This window comes from Nerophis ophidion, linkage group LG07 (genome assembly GCF_033978795.1).
Source record: "Nerophis ophidion isolate RoL-2023_Sa linkage group LG07, RoL_Noph_v1.0, whole genome shotgun sequence".
Classification (NCBI taxonomy): domain Eukaryota; kingdom Metazoa; phylum Chordata; class Actinopteri; order Syngnathiformes; family Syngnathidae; genus Nerophis; species Nerophis ophidion.
Genome location: NC_084617.1, coordinates 28,976,348 through 28,994,057, shown reverse-complemented (window position 1 = coordinate 28,994,057; position 17,710 = coordinate 28,976,348). Strand labels below are relative to the sequence as shown.

Here is a 17,710-nt window from a genome sequence, read left to right as displayed (position 1 = left end):
ATTTCTGATAGCTATGTGCCATGTTGTTCCAGACCACGGCAAACTTTACCGTTTTGTTCCAGACCACAGCAAACGTTACCATTTTTTTCCAGACCACAGCAAATATTGCCATGTTGTTCCAGACCACAGCAAACGTTACAATTTTGTTCCGGACCACAGCAAATGTTACCATTTTGTTCCAGACCACTGCAAACGTTACCATTTTGTACAAGAATACAGCAAACATTACCATTTTGTTCCAGACCACAGCAAACTTTACTATTTTTTTCCAAACCACAGCAAATGTTGCCATGATGTTCCAGACCACAGCAAACATTACCATTTTGTTCCAGACCCCAGCAAATGTTACTATTTTGTTCCAGACCACTGCAAACGTTATCATTTTGTTCAAGAATACAGAAAACATTACCATTTTGTTCTAGACCACAGCAAACGTTAACATTTTGTACCAAACCACAGCAAATGGTACTATTTCGTTCCAGACCACAGCAAACATTACCATTTTGTTCCAGACCACAACAAACGGTACCATTTAATTCCAGACCACGGCAAATGTTACCCTTTTGTTCTAAACCACGGCAAACGTTGCCATGCTGTTCCACAACACGGCAAACTTTACAGTTTTGTTCCAGACCACAGCAAACGTTACCATTTTTTCACAGACCACAGCAAACGTTGCCATGTTTTTTCAGACCACACCAAATGGCACTATTTCGTTCCGGACCATGGCAAATGTTACCATTTTGTTCCAGACCACTGCAAACGTTGCCATGTTGTTCCAGACCACGGAAAACTTTACCGTTTTGTTCCACATCACAGCAAACGTTACCATTCTTTCCAGACCACAGCAAACATTGCCATGTTGTTCCAGACCACAGCAAACGTTACCCAGCTTGCAAAGATTGTAATACGAGAAGAAGACGGCCTGCCGTTTCCTTTAACTTGAACACACACATTCGTACCTTTACCTCTGTAAAACTAAAAGTAATGCTATTTGGTAACAGGAGTTAGGAAATCCATCCATCCATTTTCTACAGCTTGTTCCCTTTGGAGTCGTGGGGGGCAGTAGAAAGGAAAGTCAAACACAAATAGATTTAAAGAGTGACAGAATATATTTTGGGTGTAATAATATTCAAACGAATGATTCGGTGAACTTGCAAACAGCTAAAATGATGCAAAAGCAAACTATAAGAATGTAAGACAATTCTTCTCACCAGAAGAGGCTAAATATAACTTTAGAGAACAATGTTTTTTCCAACATGTTTATGCACGCACAACACTTAAAACCGTTAGTATATCAGTATGTGGAATTATTATTATTATTATTTATTTATTTATTTCTTTTTTTGTTCCGTCCAGCTTCTCAGGCAAATCATATAGTTGATGTAGTTGCCCATATCAGCTGTTCAGATTTACTTTACAAAAGAGAAGTGTAGGATATTTCTCTTGTTGCCTTATTTGAATTTGACTTTATTAAATGTATTTATATCAGGGGTCGGGAACCTTTTTGGCTGAGAGAGCCATGAAAGCCAAATATTTCAAAATGTATTTCAGTGAGAGCCATATCATATTTTTTAACACTGAATACAACTAAATGTGTGCATTTTTAAGTAAGACCAACATTTTTAGAGTATAATAAGTCTTTTATTCTTTTTAATAACATTGTTATTCTGAGGCTAACCAATAATAAATAAAATGTCATGTCTGTTGATCATTTTTGTTTGGCCATGTGCTGTTTGTCCTTTGAACTCTTTAAGTTCCTGTTTTTTTCCACTCCTTTGTCTGGTTTCCTTGGTTACTCATTTTGTCCACCTGTCTCTGGTGGACAAAATGCCTGCTCACCTGCTTCCCGAGCACTAATCAGAGGCATTATTTAAGCTCGTCTTTGCCAGTCAGTCGCCCTGGCGTCAATGTGATCTTTTCTTGCCCTGTGCTGACTTGTTTCATGCCTTGCCATAGTTTTGTACTTCATGCCATGCCAAGTAAGTTTTGTGAGATTTATGTTCATAGTCTGTTTATGCGTTAGCTTTGTTCCTTAGCCCAAGTTGTGCCTCCGCTGTGAGCGATTTTTGTTTGTATATTTTTTTTAGTTTAAATTAAATCATGTTTTTACCTAAATGCTATGTCCTGAGTAGTCCGTCTGCCTTCCTGGGTGAACGACCCTGCAGCAAGCTGCGACCCCCCCCCCCATCGTGACATAAAATACTTCTTACCATTAATGTGACTTCTTGAACAGGTGCGGTAGAAAACGGATGGATGGATTTAAATGCATGAGAATGTTTTATATTTTGCACATTTTTTTTAGCACTGTGATTACCAGCGAAATCATTCATAATTATCGTGTTAAGCAATGTCAGCTAAGATTTATCTGAGAGCCAGATGCAGTCATCAAAAGAGCCACATCTGGCTCTAGAGCCATAGGTTCCCTACCCCTGATTTATGTTATCATTTGGTGCAGCCGGGCCGGAGCAGGAGGGGATAGAAAGAGAAAAAAAGGAAGACAGAGGGGAAAATTGTGGGGATAAGAGGGCGATTAGACAGAGAGACAAAAACAACAACAGCAAACACAACAATGATAACAACAACAATAGAACAACACCAGCACATACATAATATGTACAAATATGATCGTAAAAGTGATAGCAAAAAGCAGTGAGTGAAATAAATAATAATACAGAAATGACAATGAGCATTTTTACATTACAACTGGAGCAATACAAATACCAATAGAAAAAGCGCGATTGATCATGAAAAATACCAATAGTGTACCTCTATTATCAACAATACAGTTGTCCAAATGCAACAATACGTATACATAATGCTAACTAGAGAGACAAAAAAAAAAAAAGAATTACCGAAAGATGGAGGGGAAGAGAGAGAGGCAACCTATATTAATCTTGTAGATTGTTATAGTAACAAGGGGTTAAGCTTTGTCAGTATGCCATGTGTTACCCAGTTTACCCTAGGGCAACAACGTTGATATATGTTTGATGAAACGTGATTATGCGCATGCGTGTATGTATGTATATGTACTTGTATATGAACAGAATGTGTATATGAATGTTTGTACAGTAAATGTATATGTACAGTATATGTATGTTTGTTTGTACAGTAAATGTGTATGTACAGTATATGTATGTTTGTTTGTACAGTGAATGTATATGTACAGTATGAGATAATTGTACCGTGAATGTGCGTATGGTTGGACGGACTTGGAGTATGTAGGTATGTATTATATTTGTGTATGTATGTGGGAGCGTAGGTACCTATGTATGTACGTTTATATGTATGAATAACGGTGTGTGTGTTTGTATGTACAATATATTTGACTCCCAGTGTGCGTGGGAGCCAGAGTACGGCCCCAGCCGCCCAGAAAGCCCAACCCAAACAGCAGGTGTGGCTTCCAGGGAACCAGGGACCACCGGCCCCACGCGGCCAGGCCGGCCAGCGACGGGAACCCCAGGGCCTGGCCCACCGCGCTGCCCGGAAGAGCCAGCAGCAGGCCGCGACGGGAACCCCAGAGCCTGGCCCACCGCGCCGCCCGGAAGACCCAGCAGCAGGCCGCAGACAGACGCGCCCCGCAGAGGACAGGGCACGAGAGAAGCAGCGGTCGGTCAGACCCCAAGCCAGTGAGAGACAATCCCCCACTAGGGCAGAAAGGCGGGACGCCCCGCCCGGTGGAACCCAGAGACTCCCTGCAACCCGACGGGAGAACCGCCCCCGTCCCACCAGCACCCGGGTCCCCACGACCCAACCCCCCACCCCCGAGGAGCATGACACAGTCCACGCTAGGCCACCCCACCCAAGTCGGCCGCCATAGGACCACCCAGCGCAGGGCCGCTGGAAACCACCCACCCCACCCGCAGGGACCCCAACGATGGAGATGGAACAACCAGCAACCGCCCTGTCAAAGTCGTCCCCCCCCCCCCCCCGAGGGAAGGGGCGGGGGAACCCAACAAAAACCTTAATTAATATATTTTAAAAAAAATTTTAATTAAAAAAAAAAAATAATAAATATGTGCAATTAAAATATGGCATTGAGAAATAAACAATCTGCTAACATTCTTCCATGACAACAGAAGCAAAAACGTGTGTTCAGATACCAACAGAAGTACGGACCTGTGATTGAGGGGAATTATTGATAGTTTCACATGTGATTGACTTGTACTGTACGCACCATGAAGGTGGCACTTCATCCAAATGTTAGTAATGTGTTGAGTTGTGCATTTTAAGAACATATCAATATGTATGTGCATGTGTGTGTGTATGTATGTTTGTGTGTACAAAACCCAAAACCAGTGAAGTTGGCATGTTGTGTAAATGGTATATAAAAAAGAATACAATGATTTGCAAATTCTTTTCAAGTTATATTCAATGATTGGCAACACTAAATTGGCCCTAGTGTGTGAATGTGAGTGTGAATGGTGTATGTGTTGGCCCTGTGATGAGGTTGTCCATGGTGTACTCAGCCTTCTGACCGAATGCATCTGGGATAGGCTTCAGCATCCCCCCCAACCCCGAAAGGGACAAGAGGTAGAAAATGGATGGATGGATAGACTCCAAAGACAATATATTTAATATTCGAACTGGAAAACATTATTTTTTGCAAATATTAGTTTGCAACATGTTTCAAAAAAGCTGGCAAAGGTGGCAAAAAAGAAAATTGAGGAATGCTCATCAAACACTTATTTGGAACATCCCACAGGTCAACAGGCTAATTGGGAACAGGTGGGCGCCATGATTGGGTATAAAAGCAGCTTCCATGAAATGCTCAGTCATTCACAAACAAGGATGGGGCGAGGGTCACCACTTTGTCAACAAATGCCTGAGCAAACTCAACGAGCTATTGCAAGGAATTTAGGGATTTCACCATCTACGGTCCATAATATCATCAAAAGTTTCAGAGAATCTGGAGAAATCACTGCATGTAAGCAGCAAGGCTGAAAACCAACATTGAATGCCCGTGACCTTCGATCCCTCAGGCGATACTGCATCAAAAAGCGACATCAGTGTGTAAAGGATACCGACACATGGGCTCAGGAACACTTCAGAAAACCATTGTCAGTAACTACAATTGTTCGCTACATCTGTAAGTGCAAGTTAAAACTCTACTATGCAAAGCCAAAGCCATTTATCAACAACAGCAGGATAAGCTGCCGGCTTCGCTGGGCCTGTGCTCATCTTAGATGGACTGATGCAAAGTGGAAAAGTGTTCTGTGGTCTGACGAGTCCACATTTCAAATTGGACCAAAGAGGAAAAGAACCATCCAGACTGTTCTAGACGCAAAGTTGAAAAGCCAGCATCTGTGATGGTATGGGGGTGTATTAGTGCCCAAGGCATGGGTAACTTACATATCTGTGAAGGCACCATTAATGCTGAAAGGTACATAGAGGTTTTGGACCAACATATGTTGCCATCCAAGCAACGTTATCATGGACGCCCCTGCTTATTTCAGTAAAACAATGCCAAGCCACGTGTTACAACCGTGGGGCTTCATAGTAAAAGAGTGTGGGTACTAGACTGGCCTGCCAGTAGTCCAGACCTGTCTCCCATTGAAAATGTGTGGCATTTATGCTGTACATCAAGCAAGAATGGGAAAGAATTCCACCTGAAAAGCTTCAAAGATGTGTCTCCTCAGTTCCCAAACATTTACTGAGTGTTGCTAAAAGGAAAGGCCATGTAACACAGTGGTAAAAATGCCCCTGTGGCAACTTTTTTGCAATGTGTTGCTGCCATTAAATTCTAAGTTAAGGATTATTTGCAAAAAAAAAACAAAAGTTTCTCAGTGTGAACATTAAATATCTTGTCTTTGCAGTCTATTCATTTGAATATAAGTTGAAAACGATTCGCGAATCATTGTATTCTGTTTTCATTTACCATTTACACATAGTGCAAACTTCACTGTGTGGAGAGGGGCGTGATCCACACGTTCCCTGCGGGGGTGGGGGTGTGTGTGCAGGGGCCGGCCATGAAGCAGCCAACAGGTGAATGGATATCTCAGCAAGAACGAGTTATTTAATCACCTGTTCCTTTATTAGCGGCGCCAGAGACCATGAGCGGGGGAGATGGTGGGAGCCGGAAACTCTCGGACCGGTAGGCAAGGTGCAGCACGGTGGAGAGGGAGTGCCTCAGCATCCGGTGGGCGGTCGGGGCCCTCCGCTACTACCTGTTGGGGCGTGCCTTCAGTCTCTGCTCGGACCACAAACCTCTCCAGTGGCTCCACCGCATGAAGGACGCCAATGCGCGGATCACCCAATGGTACCTTGCATTTCAGTACTACAACTTCCGGGTGGTCCACAGGCCGGGCACGCAGATGGCCGTGGCCGACTTCCTCTCTCGCCTCGCTATGGGAGTGGGGTGGGGTGGAGGGGAGTAGGCACGGCCGGACAGCTGCCCGGCCTGAGTCTGGCGATGGAGGCATGTGGAGAGGGGCGTAGTCAACACAGCCAACAGGTGAGTCGATATCTTAGCTGGAACGAGTTATCTAATCACCTGTTCCTTTATTAGAGGCGCCGGAGACCATGAGCGGAGGAGATAGTGGGAGCAGGAGAGACAGAGAGGCTGAAAAAGCAACAAAGAGCGGAATGGAACGAACCAGATTGCTGAAAAGCAAAAGAAAGGAACTTTGACAACGACAACAAATGAAAAATTAAAATTCTCCTGTTGAAACCCACGTCCAGAGGTGTGGTCACACTGGTAAGTCCAACCCTGGAAGGGAAGAAAAATACTTCCACACACTGCTTTTGTCGTGTATTATTGATATTTTTAGTTTATTTAGCATTTTGTATGCCTGAAATTGCTTCATTTAGGCCAACAATACTTGGAATATGCTTAAAAAGATGAAGCGAAGCCGCAAATTTGAAATTGTGATGGATGACTGTAAACATGCACTTTGTTGAAATAAAGTAAAAAAAAAAATGTTGGTTAGGTTTGAGCGTTTTTTAAAATGTTTTTTTTTTTTTTTTAAGCGTGTAAACAGCGAATGTATGCAACATATTCACCTGGTAAATCTCCATCGTCTAGGGAGACAATGGAGTTCTGCTCCGCCTCCTGCATCTTGGAACCTGTTGTGAACAAAGACTTGATTTAGAGTTCATATCCTTGGAACATTTTTATCGCCTCAAACCAGTTTTCTCCGCATCCTAAAAACTAACTTTTGCATGTGCAAACCTTACAAAAGCACATGTTTCTAGTACAATCCACAGAGATGCATTAATACAGGCCTATGTAGACATGAAGGACTTTAGACCTGGACCTCAACCCCACATCTTTGGAAATAATACCAACAGAGCAGGTTCTAAATGTGTAGAAATACTTGACCAATAATGACTTAACTTGTAATGATTATGAACAAAAATGACAGTATATAACCTCGTTTTTTTTTAAAAGTATCGATACTTTATAGTTTCATTTGTGTCTTTACTGCAAATTTTTTTTTGCATAATGACTTTTTTAACTGAATATTTTCCCATCAAATTATGCTGACAATTTCATTGAATAAAATTTGTGAGCAAATTATTTGTTAAAAGACTACGGAAACAAATCTCAGTGTTTTAAAAGATTCACACTTAAAAAGCTTAACCTATGTAGCTATAACAATCTACAAGGTTAATATAGTCCGCTTATCTTTCTGTCATTGAGGTTTTCATTACATTTATTTATTGCTGCATTTGAATCTATTGTATTGTTGATAGTCATAAAACTTTCTGTGACACTTTTTAACAGCCAGCATGCTAGCATACTAATATGAATATGATACCTTTTTACCTAACATTACGTTTTTTTTTTAAATCTCATTAGACAGCCATACACCTTAGAGTCAAATAACTTGGTATGTGACACATGCTAACTGATCGTATGCTAATTCTGTACTACTTTTGCAACCGTTTACCATGAATTGATTAACGTGGACCCCGACTTAAACAAGTTGAAAAACTTATTCGGGTGTTACCATTTAGTGGTCAATTGTACGGAATATGTACTGTACTGTGCAATCTACTAATAAAAGTATCAATCAATCAAACAAAGTTTACCTCAGAGTCCTATGACTTGGTACATGACACTTGTAAACCATCCATCCATCCATTTTCTACCGCTTATCCCTTTTGGGGTCGCGGGGGGGCTGGAGCCTATCTCAGCTGCATTCACAGGGCCAACACACCTTTAGCATGCAAACGTTAGCATGCTATCATTAAAGTGCTAACTTTTTTTTACTAAATATACTTTTTTTCTCTAATCCCACATCCTTGCACCTTGGTAGCTTGGTAAGTGACACAAGCTAACTAATATCATGCTCATGTAAACTTTCTAGGATGCTAACATTAACATGCTAGCTTTTTGAGCTAGTTTTCTAACCATTTACCCCAGAGTCATACAACTTGGTATGTGACACTTGTTAACTTGTAGCATGCAAACGATAGCATGCTAGCTAGGTAACTTAAGCATGCTAACTTTTTCACCTAATTTTACACTTTTTTCTCCATTTCCAAAACCATACATCTTACAGCCGTGTTAATTGACGTGTGAGACATGCAAACTGTTATTATGCCATCATTAGCACACAAGCTAAGTGTTAGCAGTTTAATGTGTGCATGCTAAAATTTTAGGCTAGCTCATTTTGTATAATTACACCAAAAACTGACAGATTCAGAGACTCGGCACCATCTTAAAAAGTATGTTTTGGTTATTATTATTATTCATTATCAATAGTTTGATTTCTATTGGTATTTGTGTTGCTCCCTTTGTAGTGCAATAATGTTCATTGTCATTTATATGTTACTACATCAACAATATGATTTTCCTGAGTGGCTGGACAGGACAAAAAATATATAAAAATCAGTTCGGAAAAATTCCATACAGAAATTTTCGTTGCTCCAAAACTAAAGACTCACTTGCGGTAAATAAAGACTGAAGCAAATGATTGTCTGAGTGTTAAGTGAGTATTTATATTGAATATTTCTGCAACCCATCCATCCATCCATTTTCTACCGCTTATTCCCCTTTGGGGTTGCGGGGGGCGCTGGCGCCTATCTCAGCTACAATCGGGCGGAAGGCGGGGTACACCCTGGACAAGTCGCCACTGCAACCCCGTGACTCAAAATAGTATAATTTGTCTCTAAAATTGTGATAAGTACACCTCTGTATAACATTGTATACTTAACGTTAAAAAAAGGACAATAGAAATATATAGTAACTTACAGCAAATATTAGTTTCATTATGAATTGAAACGACTGCCACAAACACATAAAAATGCTTTTACTCACGCTCAATGATTAGCAAGTAAAACGATTATCTTCAATTAAAAACCCTAGGGTTATGAAAAATGAACAATTTGCAAATATCTAAAATATTTTTTTCAAATAAAGAAAGGATTTGCAAGTATAAAAACTATTTTATTAAAGTATAAAAAAGCATAGAACTGTTTTTTTTCCCAAATAAAAAAAGATTCACAAGTGAAGTGAAGTGAATTATATAGCACTTTTCTCTAGTGACTCAAAGCGCTTTATATAGTGAAACCCAATATCTAAGTTACATTTAAACCAGTGTGGGTGGCACTGGGAGCAGGTGGGTTAAGTGTCTTGCCCAAGGACACAACAGCAATGACTAGGATGGCGGAAGCGGGAAACTAAATGTTTTACTTTAATCAAAACAAATATTCACAAGTATAAAAACAATTTTCTTAAATTAGAAAAGCAATCCTCAAATAAAATAATAATTGTTTAATTAATTTTTTTTTTACGAGTATAAAAACTATTTTCTTCAATAAAAACATATAAACAATTTTTAAGTATAAAAATGTTTTCTGCAAGAAAAAAGAACGATTTTCAAGTAAAAAAAACCTATTTCTTCAATATAAAACTATTCTCGAGTAAAAAAAACAAATTCGCAAGTAAAAAAAAAAACATTTTCTGCAAATAATCAATTTGAAAGTATCAAAGCAATTTTCTGCAAGTACAAACATATTTGAAAGTATTGAAACATTTTTTTTCAAATAAACAATTTGCAAGTACAAAAACTTTTCTGCAAGTAAAAAAAAACATTTGCAAGTATGAAACATTTTTTTTTCAAATAAACACACGATTTAAAGTACAAAAACTATTTTTTTTCTAAAAAAAAACAAACAATTGGCGAGTATGAAAAATATTTTCTGCAAGTAAAAAATGAAAACAGTTTTTTCAAATAAAGAAACGATTTGCAAGTACAAAAATGTTTCTGCAAGTAAAAAAAAAGCATTTGCAAGTATGAAAAAAACTATTTCAAGTAAACAAAAACGATTCACAAGTATAAAAAACATTTTCTTCCAAAAAAAAAATTGATTGGCAAGTATAAAAAGTATTTTATTTATTAATAATAATAAAAAAGATTAACAAGTAAATCATTTTTTTCTGTAGTCCAAAAAAAAAATTTGCAAGACAAATAGCAAGTATGAAAACAATTTTCTTTCATTAAAAAAAGATTCACAAGTACATCTCAGCAGGGTGTCTTGATATGGTCCCGGCCGGGTACAGTGGGCTCAAGAAGCACGTGGCGGCTGCGCACGAGATGACCGCTCGAGCTCCCTTGCCGTACAAGCAGAGCCGCCAGGTGTGTCGGCCGACATCCCAGTACCCATCATCCCAGTACCGAAGAAATCTAGACCCACAGAACTCAACCATTACCGCCCCATAGTCCTGACATCCATAATTTATCAAGTGCCTGGAGAAACTGCTGCTCTACATCATTCTTCCAGTTGTCACCTCACACCTGGACCACCTCCAATTTGCCTACAGGGCTAGGAGGGGCACAGATGATGCTATGGCCTGCCTGCTGCATCTCCTCCTCCAGCATCTGGACTCCCCAGGCAACTTTGCCAGGATCTGCTTTGTGGAATTCAGCTCCGCCTTCAACTCCCTACAGAAGCATCTACTGATCCGGAAACTACACCAGCTCAACATCCCCCCTCAGCTGATCCACCTCACCCACAACTTCCTCACCGACCGACTGCAAGCAGTAAGGGTGGGCTCAAACACATCCCCGGTGCTTACCATCAACGCCGGGGTCCCACAGGGATGTGTGTTGAGCCCTTTCCTGTATGCTCTACACCAGGGGTGTCCAGACTTTTTCCACCGAGGGCCGTACACTGAAAAATCAAAGCAGGCAGGTGCAATTTATTTTAAAAACCAATACAATATATGAATAAAAAATATAAATTTAGGCCTCCACTCAGTCTTGATCCCGGGGACCCTAAAGGGTTTTGGTAAAAATGAAATGTTACAAATGTATCATTATTCAGTGTTATTATTTATATTATTATTCAAGTTTTAAATCTCTAGATAATGGGTGTCAAACTCTGGCCCGCGGGCCAAATTAGGCCCGCCGTGTAATTTCACTTGGCCCTTGAGGCAATACCAAATTAACATTAGAGCTGGCCCGCCGATGTAACACCGCATTCACCGCTAATACTCTTACTTGCCAACCCTCCCAATTTTCCCGGGAGACTCCTGAAGTTCAGTGCCACAACAATATTTGGGGTGGGCTTTAAAGGCAATGCCTTTGGCGTTCTCTACAACCTGTCTTTAAGTCCGCTTTTCCTCCATACAAACATCGTGCCGGCCCAGTCACATAATATATGCGGCTTATACACACACACAAGTGAATGCAAAGCATACTTGGTCAACAGCCATACAGGTCCCACTGAGGGTGGCCGTATAAACAACTTTAACACTGTTACAAATATGCGCCACACTGTGAACCCACACAAAACGAGAATGACACATTTCGGGAGAACATCCGCACTGTAACACAACATAAACACAACAGAACAAATACCCAGAACGCCTTGCAGCACTAACTCTTCCGGTACGCTACAATATTTGTGGGTTCTTCCGAGGATGTCGTAGTCGTAATGATTTGTGCAGTCCTTTGAGACATTTGTGATTTGGGGCTATATGAATAAACATTGATTGATTGATTGATTGATATACTCCCCCCGCTATCACCAAACCCCGTCCACCTCAACCCCACCGCCGAAAAGAGGCATTCAATTTTTATTTAAATTTTATTTGATATGCCATCGATATTTTTTAATTATTATTATTATTTGAAACTCGATTTTGCAATTCACTATAAAGTTACATAAGCCTTGCTTGTTCATTATTCAATGCAAAACTTGTTTGGGTCTCTATTAAAAGGTTAATTTGTTCAACCTCGGCCTGCGGCTTTGTTCTGTTTTAGATTTTGGCCCACTCTGTATTCTCTAGATCAACATTAGGTTTATCTGTCAATATGACGTTTTTAAAGATTTAAGTTGTATGCTCTTTTTGTCAAAGAAAACCATGTTTTTTATAGAAAAAAAAACACAAAATATGTAATATTTTCACCCAATAAAATTTTTAAGGAGAATATTTGAGATTGTATAATAATTGGAGCCGTAAAAAGGTCAACAACTCATAACACCATTGACTTTAATTCACAATTATTTTTTATCCAATGACACTTTAAAACAAAACACACTGATCCAAAAGGGTCCTACTCATTAAAGTGTTAAAAAATAAATTATATATATTTTTTTTACAGTTTACTTTTAACACAATGGTCTCGAGATCAACTTCAGATCTATCCGTCAATTATAAGTTTTTTTTGTAGTTTATGTTTTTGTTTGTTCGTTTTAGGCCCTTCTTTGAAAAAAGACAAAAACAGCTCAGTTTTTTATAGGGCAAACACAAAATATGCAACATTTGCCTCCAAAAACATCTCAACGTGGAATATTTAATGTGACATAATTGGAGCCTTGAATTGATCAATAATTCATAAATGATTTCGATTCACAATTTTTTTTTTTAAAGAAAGAAACAGCCTGCATGGCAGCTTTGTGTTATTAGAGTAAACATTGCAACATGTTCTTGTTAAATTTCACCTGTTTGCTCTTTTATACCACTTTTTATGTTTTTAATTTTTTTCCATAGTATTTTTTAAATGTGTCGTGGGGCCGTTAAAAAATGAACTGCGGGCCACAAATGGCCCCCGGGCCGCACTTTGGACACCACTGCTCTCCACCAATGACTGCCGTAGCATCTCACCCACCACAACATACTTAAAATACTCAGATGACACAGCCATTCTTGCACTCCTCTCCAATAGTCAATCCATCCTGGACTATCATAACACAGTCAAACATTTCACAGAGTCATGCACAGCCAGTTATCTGGAAATCGATTTCAATAAAAGAGAAGAAAAATGGTTCACCCCCCCCCCCTCACCTCAGCACCCCATCATCATAAACACACAAACAGTTAAAACAGTAGACACGAGGGCTGGGCGATATATCGATTTACTCGATATATCGTGTTTTTGTCTCTATAGAAAACGACTACATCGTGATATTCGAGTATATGTTCTCACGCAGTTACTTTTAGCTGCGGGCATTACACTGCAGGCTTTTATCACTCTTTCCTGTCTCTCCTTCTCACAGACAAGCGCAACTTCTTACATACAGTTGTGATCAAAATTATTAGACCCCCACACAAATTTGGTGTTTTAGCAAGTTGGACATTTATCCCGTATTTTGTTTATAGTCATATCAAATAAAGATGCATTAAATAGACAAATCCTACTTGAATTACAACATTATATTTTGTAACATACCAAACAGTGTCATTTCTCTTAATATCTCATTGACAAAATGATTCAACCCCTTGAAGATCACAACTCTTAAGAACAGAATTTGAATAAGGTCTTTTCAATCAGGTGTTGAAAACACCTGTAGATGTGATTAGAACCATAACGAGCAACAATTAAACTGATTGAAAAAGACTGTGACGCTCAGCTTCTTGTAGATGGTCAATGGTGTATTTGCAACATGGTGAAGTCCAGGGAGTGGTCAAAGAAGTCAAGAGAGGAGGTAATTTCTCTTCATAAGAAAGGATATGGATATAAGAAAATAGCAAAGACATTACACATTCCAAGAGACACAGTTGGGAGCATAATTCGCAAGTTTAAAGCTAAAGGCACAGTGGAAACACTACCTGGGCGTGATAGAAAGAGGATGCTGTGTGCAACTGCTGTCCGGTAACATTAGCTATGATGCTTGCGGAGTGGTGCGAGTGGTAATACGAGAGAGAGAAGGTGCCAATCTGGTAACAAATGAAGGAATATTATTCCATCGTCGGGCGGTGGTTTGGCTTCAAGCGGGAAGATGTCGAACAAGTGTGCGGCAAAAGCGTTAAAGTAGCACCTACTGCTAATTTGTAGCATCATTTCAAAAGTCCCCCACTGGAGAATGAAGAGTGCTTGAAACTGAATGTCAACATCTTCATTCGGTGCCATACCCACAAAATGCCAAAGCAACCATTTCCAGACTGTATGAAAAAAATAGTCAACAACATAATTTAATAACGTCCGTAGTAACCTACCACATAGCAAAGGACACACGCTATTTGATTTCCTGTTACACAGCTCATTTTTATTTGACAGTTATTGAAATATCTTGTGTGACATCATGCACAAAAGTACACTTTATTTGTTTTAAACTATTGTAGTTGCGTTCCGTACAAAAAGTGCACTTTAATTTAGTGTTGTTTTGATATGTCATCTTAGTGACATCATGCACAAAAGTGATCTAATAGCTTGTTTTAAAATGTCTCTGACAATCTTGCAATTTCTGTTTTGAAATGACATGAATTGTTGCGATCTGCTGCTCAGATCTACACTATTTATTTTTCTATTTTGTATATTTCTCCGACTCCTTATTTCCTGTTTGCTTTGTCACCATGGTCACTCATCAGTCCACCTGCTAGTCTCGCCCCGCACACCTGCTACTAATTATCACCCTCCTATTTAAGCTCACCTTTTCTGTTCACTCATTCTCGGATCCTAATTTGCCTACGTGCTACAGTGACGACTCTCATCTTTCATTCGTATGTATTTTCTCGCTAGCTCTTACGCTAAGCCACTTTATATTCCAGCTTTCATGCTGAATGTTTTTTGTTTACTCGTACTAAGTTTTAGTTTTCCTTGTGTTTATCCTAGCTTTCACGCTAGCGTCTTTTGTTTACCTTTTCCCTTCACACCAATGTTTTTGTTCCTAGCCTTTTTATTATTAAATAAATACCTATAGCTTACCTTTGCTGTGTTCTGCTTCGACGCATCCACGGGAAAACTACACCGGCATTACCATGCCGAAGAAGAGTCTTCACATGAATGTTTTTGCCACTGCTTAATAACTGTTTAATAAATACACTTTTGGTACATTGAATTAGTTGTGATTTCCCTCTCTGCATGAAAGTTTAAAAGTAGCATATATTAATGCAGTATGAACAAGAATGTTTTAATGTAGACACATAGAATCATCATACTGCTGTGATTATATGTATCAAGTGTTCATTCAAGGCCAAGGCAAAATATCCAGATGTATATCGTTGGCCTAAAAATATCGAGATATTAATAAAAGGCCATATCACCCAGCCCTAGTTGACACTTTTAAATACCTGGACGTAACCTTGGACAATAAACCCACCTTTGATCAGCACACTACGGACATTCAAAAAAGAAGTCAACAAAGACTTGTCAGCCATCTGTAAACTTAAAGGACTATACGTTGCACCTCACCTCCTGTTATTATTTTACCAAAGCATCGTTCAACCCTTCCTTCTGTACTGTTCCACATGTTTTTTCACTATGCTTTCTGTAACCAACCGGATCAAACTAACACAGTTAAAATCATCAGCCTACCCACACCCAACATTTCATATCTAAACCACAGGTCCATCATTCGACTGGCAAACACAACAGTCCAGGATATGACTCACCCACTACACCAGTACATCATCCAACTACCATCAGGGCGCAGGTACAGAACTATCAAATTCCGAAGGGCCCGTCTCGGGAAAAGCCTTATCCCTGCAGCTATAGCTGCCCTAAACAGCAGGCCCGGTCGACCTGTCTGACAAGCCTGTTAATGTGTTGGTCATGTATGATGTCTTTTTGTTATTTTTGTCCGTGATGTGTAATGTCAGTGAAAATGAATTTCCCCAACGGGAACCAATAAATCTAAATCAATCCAGTATAACAATTTATTTTTTTCATAAAAAAAAAAAGAAAAAGATTTACAAGTATAAAATCAAATTTCTTCAATTAAAAAAAATTGTTGGCAAGTATAAAAACAATTTTCTTTAAGTCAAAACTTTTGGCAGTGATATGCGCGATCCACAGCATCAGCAAATGGTGGTGCTGTTGAGTCAATTTAAGGCCATTTGTTATTTGCGCATGGCGCCCATCACAAAAACAAAAAAAACAAAGAAGAAAAAGCAGGGCGTGGAGTAAAATGGCAAACAGAAGAGCGGTGCTGAATCCTCAAAAAAAGGTCAAACATGGAGTACAAAGGTACAGGGCAGCGCTCCAATTCGAGTGTTTGTTGCCACACAAACCTTTCTGGAGACGAGACAGGAAAACTTACAGGTTAACTTACAGGTTGAGCTTGTTTCCCATCTCTTCTGTCCTCCATTTTACTCCCCCCGCCCCGGCTTCTTTTTTCTTCTTTGTTATTATTGTCAGAACGTTCCCAAATAACATTCACCTCGATCAAAAACACCTTACATTAACAGTTTTTAAAAAAAAGAAGTTGAACCATTTGATACTAAAAAATACACTCATATATACACAATAAATGCTAATCAATTTAAATGTAACATTAACTCAGGAGAACAATATAAAATACATTTTAACCAATAAAACAAAAAAGGAATAAAACAATTTGTGCAGATGTTTTAGTTCAAATCAAAGTGAAGAAGTCAGGATTACAATTTGTTGGAAGCGTGATACTGATAAAGCATGAGATTTTCGCCCAAAAGTTAATGCTTTGCATCTGGCGCAATAGCCGAGGCACATTGAGACTGGCACATTTAAGATGGGACGTAGATCGAAAGTTTAAAGGTGTCTTGGCATGGTGCAACATCGCCAGATAAGAGTGAATGTCTGAATTAATTAACCCTTTCTGCTTCCTGACCTTTTCAGTCTGTCATTTTGATGGGAGGAACCCAAACAAAACTTCTACTCAAGTAAAAGTACAACTTACTGAAGGTAGAAAAGTGCGATACAAGTACGATCCATTATTGTTATAGAGCACGGGTCTTTAACGGGGTCCATGACCACTATGGGGTCTGTTGAGGTCATGACATTTTTGGTTGTTAAGACGATTTATATAGTGTATACAGTCGTGGTCAAAAGTTTACATACATTTGTAAAGAACATACTGTCATGGCGGTCTTGAATTTCCAAAAACTTCTACAACTCGTATTTTTTTGTAAAAGAGTGATTGGAGGACATACTTGTTGGTCACAAAAAACATTCATGAAGTTTGGTTCTTTTATGAATTTAATATGGGTCAACTGGAAATGTGAGCAAATCTGCTGGGTCAAAAGTATACATACAGCAATGTTAATATTTGGTTACATGTCCCTTGGCAAGTTTCACTGCAATAAGGTGCTTTTGGTGACCATCCACAAGCTTATGCTTGAATTGTTGACCACTCCTCTTGACAAAATTGGTGCAGTTCAGCTAAATGTGTTGGTTTTCTGCCATGGACTTGTTTCTTCAGCATTGTCCACACGTTTAAGTCAGGAATTTGGGAAGCCCATTCTAAAACCTTCATTGTAGCCTGATTCAGCAATGTCTTTACCACTTTTGACTTGTCTTTGGGGTCATTGTCCTGTTGGAACACCCAACTGCGCTCA

The 17,710-nt window shown here is 39.3% G+C and overlaps 1 protein-coding gene across 7 annotated transcripts in view; it reads right to left on the bottom strand.

The window, feature by feature from the left end:
- Positions 1-17,710, bottom strand: part of ciita (class II, major histocompatibility complex, transactivator) — a 51,734-nt gene that overhangs the window by 31,086 nt on the left and 2,938 nt on the right. The window contains exons 2-4 of one of the 7 annotated variants that reach the window (XM_061905867.1): positions 7,003-7,065; positions 6,676-6,709; positions 6,025-6,603 (exon numbers count right to left, since the gene is read on the bottom strand). In XM_061905867.1, the coding sequence (XP_061761851.1) occupies positions 6,025-6,136 (112 nt within the window). In that variant the 5' untranslated portion in view covers positions 6,137-6,603; positions 6,676-6,709; positions 7,003-7,065. Of the gene's footprint in view, positions 1-6,024; positions 6,636-6,675; positions 6,710-7,002; positions 7,066-11,026; positions 11,122-17,710 lie in introns of those variants that run through there. The other 6 variants (XM_061905869.1, XR_009807470.1, XR_009807469.1 and 3 more) reach the window with 6 other exon arrangements.